The 10,349-nt window shown below is 44.4% G+C and overlaps 1 protein-coding gene across 1 annotated transcript in view; it reads left to right on the top strand.

Moving 5' to 3' along the window:
* Positions 1-9,100: 9,100 nt before the first annotated feature.
* The window catches only part of LOC121009504 (carbonic anhydrase 7-like), a 34,060-nt gene continuing 32,811 nt past the window's right edge, over positions 9,101-10,349 (top strand). The window contains exon 1 of the mRNA XM_040442682.1: positions 9,101-9,172. Coding sequence (XP_040298616.1) covers positions 9,115-9,172 — 58 coding nt within the window. The 5' untranslated portion in view covers positions 9,101-9,114. The remainder of the gene's footprint in view (positions 9,173-10,349) is intronic.

Here is a 10,349-nt window from a genome sequence, read left to right as displayed (position 1 = left end):
TAAAGGTGACACGTTACACATTTTAACATCCCCCGAACCCGCTAATGTGTATCGAGTCCTCCTTTTGTTCTTGGAAGATAATCTGCTGCCAGAATTTCCTGACTGCAGATTTCTCTCCATTCAAGACCCATCATGCTCTGCCGAGCTGATCTAAAGTGTATGAGTTGTCCGGAATTTTTAAAAAATTCCCCCACCCACCCAGCAGGATCTTGAAGAGATCTATACTAACCTCGCCCCCGCTTCTCTGTACCGACTGCCATTCCAGTCCCCGCCCATCAATGTCTGCACAGACGGGGTCGCATGCACACCGCCGCAAAATGGACAAGAATAGGACATATTCTATTTTTTTGCAAGACAGACATGTGGACATATGGATGCGGACAGAACATGGCCCCACTGATGTAAATGGGTCCGCACCTACTGTAATCCCCCAAAAAATGCGTATTGGATTCAGAAAAAAAATAAGGTCTTGTGCATAAGGCAGTAGACAGATAGCCTGTGCCAGATTTATCAGAGTGGCTGATAAATCTGGGGCATCTTTAAAATGTCCAATCTAAGTTCACTCCACCCATAAGTTGGCATAACTTTACTCCAAAGATACGCCAAAATTTTAAAGCATTTTTAACTACACCCCTTTTGAGAAAGTCACATCCTTTGAACTCATTCACACGAACCGCAAATTGCACGGGCACCAACTGTAGGGCCACTTGAATGGGGTCCGCAATCCGCATCCGACTGTCCGCACCGCAAAAAAGTAGTGCATGCACTACTGTTTTTTTACTATGCAGAGGCACGGACAGAAACCTCATGGAAGCACTCCATCCATGGTGCTTCCGGGGGTCTCTGCTTCTGTTCCACACCGCACCTTCAGGATTGTGGACCCATTCAAGTAAATGGGTGCGCATCCGTTATGCTGTGCACAAACGGCGTATATTTCGGACCCTTGCGAGCCGCAATACGGGCACTGGCCAAGAACGGCCGTGTGCATGAGGCATAAAAAGGTTAGAAAAGTTTGTAAAACAGTCGATAAATGTGTATGTCACTTTTTTGGCACAAATTGCGCCAAAAAACGGATGCATTTTCAATAGTAAATATGCTCCAGTGTGTCTTACCGCTAGCGTTTTTCCCCATAGAGAAGGTGAAAATGTGTGAAAAACACCAAAATCTCCAGCATGCTGTGTTTTTGAAAAGAAGCAAGAAAAGTAAAAAAAAACACCACTTAGGCTACATGCACATGAACGTTCCGTTTTTTGCGGTCCGCAAACCGCGGATCCGCAAAACACGGATGGCGTCCATGTGCGTTCCGCAATTTGCGGAACGGCACGGACAGCCTTTAATATAACGGACAAGAATAGAACAGGTTATATTTTTTTTGCGGGGCCACAGAACGGAGCAACGGATGCGGTCAGCACACGGAGTGCTGTCCGCATCTTTTGCGGCCCCATTGAAGTGAATGGGTTCAAGTCCGAGCCGCAGATTTGGCGGCCCCATTGAAGTGGGAGATGCGGATCAAAACAACATGTGCATGAGGCCTTAATGAACAAAAAAACATTGCGTGTCCCCTGCGTTTCATTTTTCCCAGCAAACATCTGGTGCTGTGGTTTTTACCCAAAAAAATTCAGGTACAAAAAAATAAAAAAGACACTAAAAAGGCAAAGGTGCTGAAAAATACCATAAAACTGCAGTGATAATCCACAAATGAGGCTGCACCATAATTTGTGACTTTTAAAGTGGCAATTGGGGCAGGGGGGTAATCATTCCTCACATATTCTGGTGCACACCTTTTTACTCACCAATCAGCTGTCTTTACAGGCCGCAGCACTCCAGTGAGCGCCGTAGTCTCTTTCTAGGCCACGTGACATCACGTTCATTAGTCACATGACCTAGGCACAGCTCGGACCGTTCAAGTGAATGAGCCTAGGCTGCAATACCGGACGAAGCCGCTACACAGCTGACGGCGCTGTGCTTCACCTCGGCGCCGCAGCCTCTTCAAACAGCTGATCGGTGGGGAAATTGGGTGTCAGATTCCCACCAATCTGATCAAGTTGGGCCCCTTTCACACGAGCACTGCCCCCGCACGGAATCCTGACCTATTCTATGGGTCTGTGTTCATGACCGTTCGTTTTCACGCACCATTTCTGCGTTTCAGCATATTCTATACTCTGCGTTTTTCACGCGGCTCTGGCCCCATAGAATTGTATGGGGCTTCCGTGAAAAACGCACTGCATCATGCGCATGAAAAACTGATTGCACCCACGTGGAAAAAACGGAACCACTGAACGCAATCGCAGACAAAACTGACAGAACTTGCATGCAAAACCTTCAGGTTTTTTTTTTTTTCCTGAACAGAACTGCACACAATCCGTATCGTTCGTGTGTTAGGAGTTCCGGAAAACCTCTTTAAGGATACGGCAGATTTCTCAAATAGTGCAACACAGACCCCTGCGAAACGGACTTGAAAAACTCCCTTCATACACTTACGAAACACACAACGTACACAATATCTATACACAAGGGGGAGATTTATCAAACTGGTGTAAAGTAGGACTGGCTTAGTTGCCCTTAGCAACCAGATTCCTCCATTTGGACAGCTCCTTTGGAAAATGAAAGGAGGAACCTGATTGGTTGCTAGGGGCAGTTTTCCTTTTCATTTTATTTTGCATTTTGCATCATTTTTTTCCACCTCAGTGAAAGTGCAGCCCTGAGGCGAGACCACTGTATAATACTGTACACTGCGCATGTGCACTCACATAGGACCTAGGAGCATGCAATGCACGAGCCCCTGCGGCACTAAACTCACTGTAAATCCTCACAGGCTTGTGCAATCCTGTCCTCCATGCTTCTTCCTGCAGCGGGGCTGTATACTGTACGTAGCCCCTCCTCCTCCTCCCCCACAGGCACGTGCACAGAGAGAAACCTTAACATGTTTTCTTGCCGGTAATGGCCACTAGGGGGAGCTCCTTACACAGACACTTATACAGCAGGCTCCCCCTAGTGGCAGGCAGCGTGTTATCAATTCATTTTACGGTTCTGTGAAAGGAAACTGGGGGGGTGCTGGTGCTGAAGGTTCACACGGGATTTTTTTTTTTTCCCTTTTCCTGACAAAATACGACAAATGGTCTAGAAAAAGAAATGGGCACGTGATAATGCAATAACTTTAAAATCCACAGCTTGTTCTTGCGACAGATTCCACCTAGAAAATTTGTGCACACTCTAATGTAACGGTTGCTGGGGTCCGACCAAAGGGAACCCCACCAGTGGTGGAACTAGAACTGACTGGGCCCCTGAACAAGTTTTTTAACGACCCCCCCGGTCCCCTTTATGAAGACGTCACACTGGACCAAAAAACCAAACCAAACCTCTCTTCTTCTCCTGTGGCCGCCTTCACTCTTCATACAGCGCTGCGTCTAGGCGCGCGCTACACTGTCACCTGACGTCACACAGAATCGGCTCCTACAATCACTATGTCCCGTCCTGGTGCCGTCAGCGCTGTTTCACACTTGCGTTGTGGCTTTCCGGTTTTGAGATCCGGCAGAGGATTGGTTCCGTTTGTCCCCATTTATTGTCAATGGGGACAAAACTGATCGGGATTAGAGATGAGTGAAGCGAGCTTCCGATGCTACATCCAAAGTCGCTTTGTTCAAAACTTCGGATGGATAGTGTATTGAGATCCATCTCCGTACAGTATTAAAATGTATGGGCTCTGATGAGCCGAAGTTAGTTACTCGTGAAGTCGCGTGTGAATAACTTCGGTTCCGAGGTAAGAGTCGGAACCGAAGCCGAGTTCGGTTCCATGTTTTAAAGTGGTTTTCCAATTTAAAAATCAATTACCGAAGTTATTCAGCAAAGTCAGGCGCGACTTCGCGAATAACTGACTTTGGCTCATCGGAGCCAATACATTTTAATACTGTACAGAGACGGATCTCCGTACAGTATTAATCTGAAGTTTTGAACAGCGCGACTTCGGATGTTACATCGGAAGCTCGCTTCGCTCATCACTAATCAGGATACATTCAGTTTTGTTGCGGTTTTTGACCGGACACAAAAAACGCTCCAAGGTGCGGTTTTGTGTCAGGTCTTCGAAATGGAACAAACTGGATCCGGCAGCAAAATCAATGTAAGTCAATGTTGCCGGATCCGTTTTTTTCCGGGGAAAAAAGCTGATCCGTCACACATTGACTTAGGCTACTTTCACACTTGCGTAGTTGTTTTCCGGTATTGAGATCCGGCAGCGGAAAAAACTATTCCGTTTAGTCCTCATGCATTCTAAATGGAAAGAGATCCGTTCAGGATGCATCAGGAAGTCTTCCGTTCTGGCGGCATTCCGTTTTGTGACCGGACACAAAACTGCTACAAGCTGCGCTTTTGTGTCCTGTCATAAAAACTGAAACAAACGGATCCAGCACTGAAAACAACGTTGAAGTCAATAGTGACGGATCCGTTTTTTTAGGAGACGTATTTAGGACATGCATTTAGTGACGGATCCATTTTTTCTGCTTTGATTTCACACAACCGCATCCTAACGGAACGGATGCATCCTGATGTGCAAAATCAGAACGGATTCGTTTTATTCCAGTATTGAAATTGTGAAAGTAGCCTTACAATGGTTTTAGTGACAGATCCGGTTTGTTCCGTTCCGATGTAACACAACCGCTTCCTAACAGAACAGATGCAACGGGATGTGTTAACATCAAATGGAACAATTTTGGTACAGTTTTGAGAACCTCTGTCGGATCTCAAAACCGGAAACCAAAACGCAAGTGTGAAACATACCTTAGTGCAGCGCAGGGGCCCAGAGAAGAAGACTAGGTGAGTGATACCAGTGCTAGGACTAGGAGCACCATAGTCACCGCTCCCTGGACCTTAAAATAAATCCATTTGTCCTCCTCCTCTGCACCTTCTTGAGTTCGGACCCAGTGGCAGCCGTTTCCCGTGCTTCCATGGTAGCTATGCCCCTGACCTCCTATTAATCATGAGGACATGGGTCTCATTCCCTTCTATGTGGCTGGCAAGCACAGCTACAGTTAGGTCCATATATATCTGGACACTGACAACATTTTTCTTTTTATTACCTGTTTCAAGTTATAGTTATATAATGGACACGGACATAAAGTCCAGACTTTTAGCTTTCATTTAAGGGTATCGACATTAAAACTGGATGAAGGGTTTAGGAGTTTCAGCTCCTTTACATGTGGCACCCTATTTTTAAAAGGACCAAAAGTAATTGGACAATTGACTCAAAGGCTGTTTCATGGACGGTGTGGGAAATTCCTTCATTATTTCATTCTCAATTAAGCACATAAAAGGCCTGGAGTTGATTTGAGGTGCGGTGCTCGCATTGTGAAGATTTTGCTGAGAAGTAAACATACAGTCAAAGGAGCTCTCCATGCAGGTGAAACAAGCCATCCTTCATCTGCGAAAACAGAAATAAAAAACATCCGAGAAATTGCAACACTATTAGGAGGGGCAAAATCTACAGTTTGGTACATCCTGAGAAAGAAAGCACTGGTGACCTCAACAATGCAAAAAGACCTGGACGCCCACGGAAGACAACAGTGGTGGATGATCGCAGAATAACTACCATGGTGAAGAGAAACCCCTTCACAACAGCCAACCAAGTGAACCACACTCTCCAGGATATAGGTGTATCAGTATCCAAATCTACCATAAAGAGAAGACTGCATGAAAGGAAATACAGAGGGTTCACTACACGGTGCAGCCACTCATAAGCCTCAAGAATAAGAAGGCTAGATTGGACTTTTCTAAAAAAAAAAAACAACTTAAAAAACCAGCACACTTCTGGAAGAACATTCTTTGGGCAGATGAAGCCAAGATCAACCTCTACCAGAATAATGGAAAGAAAAAAGTATGGCGAAGGCATGGTACAGTTCATGATCCAAAGCAAACCACATCATCTGTAAAACACGGCGGAGGCAGTGTGATGCTTGGGCATGCATTTCATAATACAGATGGACAATGACCCAAAAAAATAAAGCCAAAGCAACCCAGGAGTTTATTAAAGAAGTGGAATATTCTTGAATGGCCGAGTCAGTCCCCGTCTCTGAACCCAATAGAGCATTTCACTTGTTAAAGGCTAAACTCCAGACAGAAAGGCCACAAACAAACAGCAACTAAAAACCGCTGCAGTAAAGGCCGAGCATTAAACAGGAGGAAACACAGCGTCTGGTGATGTCCATGAGCTCAAGACTTCAGGCAGTCACTGCCAACAAAGGGCTTTCAACCAAGTATTAGAAATGAACATTTTATTTACAATTATTTAATTTGTCCAATTACTTTTGAGCCCCTGAAATGAAGGGATTGAGTTAAAAAAATTCTTTAGTTCCTCACATTTTTATGCAATCATTTTGTTCAACCCTCTGAATTAAAGCTGAAAGTCTGAACTTCAACCGCACCTGAATTGTTCTGTTCAAAATCCATTGTGGTAATGTACAGAACAAAAATTAGAAAAATGTTGTCTCTGTCCAAATATATTTGGACCTAACTGTGTATACCCCAGTCCTATAGAAGTGCATGGAGTTGTGGTGACCCCTGCACACTACCGCTACATTCACACAGGGTGCATGGGTGCACACCCCACGATCATAGATTTACCACCTATCCAGTAGGGAAATGAACACCTTTAACCCCTTCTTCATCCTAGATCAATGTATTCTGGGTTTATAACACCTAAACCTCTCTAGTCCACTAGGTATGCTAAACCAGCATCACTACCCTCAAACCACCCAAGGTTGAATGATATATAGGAAGCGAGTATCATTTGGGTGAGGGCATCTTACCATCTCTGCCAAAGGCACAAAGAAAGTTTAATTATTCCACAGCAGCTCTTGTCACCATCATGGCATCACCATCACTTGCGGGTGACTTCATTATTTCCCTCATGGAAAGCAAGTTGCAGGTGAGGCCTAGTTCATACTTCGGTGTTTTTGGTCAGTGATTTCCATCAGTGGTTGTTTGTGAGCTAAACCTAGTTGTTGGTCAAAAGCACAAAAAAGGACCACTATACTTTATATCTGTGTAGGCTACACTCTTGGTTTTGGCTCACAATCACTGGCCAAAACATTGAAGTGTGAACTAGGCCTGACCTAAAAATAAAAATCCCAATAATTTATACAGGTGGGGTGAAACATTATTGGTGACAATGGCACCTGTCAAGGGGTATATATACGAGGCAGCAAACGACCAGTCAATTCTTGACTGACTCGCTTAGCTGCTATCCAAGTTATCCCTCAAGGCCTGTATAAAAGGCCTAGCATCAATTTATAGAATGGCTACCTTACATCTGGTGGCATCAGAGGCTAAGCTTTTCCTTCTCTTTTTGGAAAAAGAGCTCATTTGCATATCTTTTTCTGAGAAGACCATTGCCTGGTCTAGAAGACTCCTTATGCCCAGGCTCGTACTGGCCCACTTGGGAGGCGGGGGATTCTTCAGTGGGCCCCCAGTCTCCTGCGCCCGGAGATAAGACGGAGGAGTAATTATTTCTCTTATTTCTCAGGAGAGATAATTATTGTAGCCACTAGGTGGCAGTATCACACAGCGATGCAGCCTCCTACTGGTGTACATTGTACAGGAGGCCCCGCGGCATCTTCTAGACTTCTGGGGCTGCAGGCTGTGAAGGAGAGTGTGTAAGCACGACCACCACTGCTGGATTACACGGTGGTCGTAACTACGGATACGTGCTGTATGTAATGTGATGGAAAGGAGGCAATATGGAGAATAACAATACATTAGTAAATACCTTGTATTAACTTTCTTTACGTGATAAATGGCAATTGATGAAGTGAGACGACCCCTTTAAGTGTGCTACACTTAATAGGGTTAGGCATAAATGTCTTGGTGTGTGCATTGCGTGTTTCCTATGTGTGACTGGTGTGTGCTATATATGTTCTATGTATCAGTGGTGTATCTGCAGTATGGGACATATGCATCAGTTTTATTGTCTAATAAGTGATTGGTGTGCGCTCCATGGGCCATATTTATCATTACACTTACATCTCACTCCACTTTTACATATGTCCAAAGTCACTTTTGGCTAAGTCAGATTTATTAATGGTCCTTTAATACTGTGATAAATGTGGTTTGACGGTAGCAGTTTATCCTTCAGTAAGTGGCTTTACAAAAGTCGCACGTCTTTACGAAAAAGTCGCATGTTCTATTAAGTCGCATAAGATAAGCATGGTCCTGACTGGAGTGAAATTGTGCAATTTTGTGCGACTTTTTAAATGGTCGCAATAGTAAATCTGTCTAGAGATTCATTTACATAAGAAAACACGCCCACTTTCAGAAAACTGCCGAGCCTAGCGCAGAGCCAATAAAGGTTGCAAATTTTTGCACAGTTTTAGCGATTGTGCAAAAATTTGCGACTTTTTCACTCCAATTTTTTTGACTTGAGCTAATGATAAATCTGGCCCCATGTGTCTTGTTTCTGATTAACTTAAGCGCAGGATATCCATATAGGTGTCAATTCTGCCACATGTATGTTTGTGCATTTTGCTGTGAGTGTCTGCCATCATACTTCTTCATCTAATATTTCTGTTATCCCTGTAAGGGCTCATGAACACGACCGTTGGATGTTTTGCAGTCCGCAAAACATGGATACCGGGTGTGTGCATCCCACATTATGCGGAACAGAACAGCCGGACTCTAATAGAATCGTCCTATCCTTGTCTGTAATGTGGACAATAATAGGACATGTTCTATCATTTTGCAGAACGGCCATGCGGACATACAGTCACGGAATGCACACGGAGTCTTTTTTTTTTTTTTTGCGGCCCCATTGAAGTGAACTGGCCAAAACATTGAAGTGTGAACTAGGCCTGACCTGGACATGGAAAAAAAATAAGTTAGTGTGCAGGAGCCCTAAGGTGGGCCCCCAGAATCTGTTACACTGGTGGGCCCTAAGTACCCCAGTCCGACACTGCCTATGCCTACCAGGTTCTCTCCAAGAGGTGAAATAGTGCTCACAGGATCTTTAGCGTTCCTTGAACAGTTATAAGTGGGAATCACTTTCAAATTCCTAACTAGAGGTGGATTGTGGATCAGTTTCTGGAATTAAACCCTTACTTTTTTATTTCAGAACTAAAGACGACTTTGGAGATGCTGAAACTCGTGTGTATTGGGGTGCTGTACCTCAGCCTGGGATGCCATGTAGAAGGTTAGAGGCAGATATATTTACATTCATTTGGTACTAATGGATATAACAAATCAGGAGGACATTATTAACGCATCACTCCCCCTCTTTTAAAGGTGTTGTCTAGTATTAAGAAAAAACATGGCTTCCTTCTTACAAAAACAGTGCTATTCCTTTCCATTGGTTGTGTCTGGTATTGCCGATCGGCTCCATTGAACAGAACAAGGCTGAGCTGTAATACCACACAACCAGTAGACACCAGTAGGCACTTAAAAAAAAAAAAAAAAAACATAGCCAGGTTCTTATAATCCTGGTCAATTAATTAAAAAAAACACGGGTTTTGGACCCTGAGGGACATGTTGATTTTTTTCCCGCAACCTGGAATTTTAACCCACATGCATAATAATCCACATGGTGTAAACTACAGTGTGGACAATTCACTGAAAACAATGGCAGGTGAAACTGTAAGTGAATTCTGCACATTTTAGTGTGGAATATGCACCAAAATGAGCTTGGAAAAAATACCCAGTTTCACAAGTGTGTGTTATCTGTTTGAAGATCATAGTGATCACTGACGCTGTACGTTCCAGCCTGAGCGTGGGTCTAGTGTTCCGTACCCACATCATGTGAGTACGGGACAGTAGAGATGGACCACGTTCCCTGGACCGCACACACTGAAAATGCCCTAAGGGTCTAAAAAAAATCTACCATATTACACTGGTGTGAACAAGGCCTATGGCTACCCGTGACATTGCGTTTGTTTAGAAAATTTAAAGGGGTTTTCCGAGATTTTCTTATTGATGACCCATCCTCAGGATAGGTCATCAGTATCTGATCGGTGGGAGTCTGACACCCAGGAACCCCGCCGATCAGCTGTTCGAGAAGGCGCCGCGGCCTTCTCTCTGCTTTTCTTAGGCCACTGACGACACGTTCATCTGTCATGTGGCCTAGGAGCAGCTCAGCACCATTGGAGTGAATGGGGCTGAGCGTGATACCAAGCACAGCCACTATACAATGTATGGCGCGGTGTACTGGGTACGCTCTGCCTTCTCAAAACAGCTGATCGGCGGGGGTCCCGGAAGTCAGACCCAACTGATCAGTAAAAAATCTTGGAAAACCCTTTTAAGTATATCATAGAAGATGTTTTAAGCAACACGCTTAGTATCATCCCAGTTTGCCTTGTAATCATTAACCCTTACAT

This window comes from Bufo bufo, chromosome 8 (genome assembly GCF_905171765.1).
Source record: "Bufo bufo chromosome 8, aBufBuf1.1, whole genome shotgun sequence".
Taxonomy (NCBI): Eukaryota; Metazoa; Chordata; class Amphibia; order Anura; family Bufonidae; genus Bufo; species Bufo bufo.
This window is presented reverse-complemented; position numbering and strand designations above follow the sequence as displayed.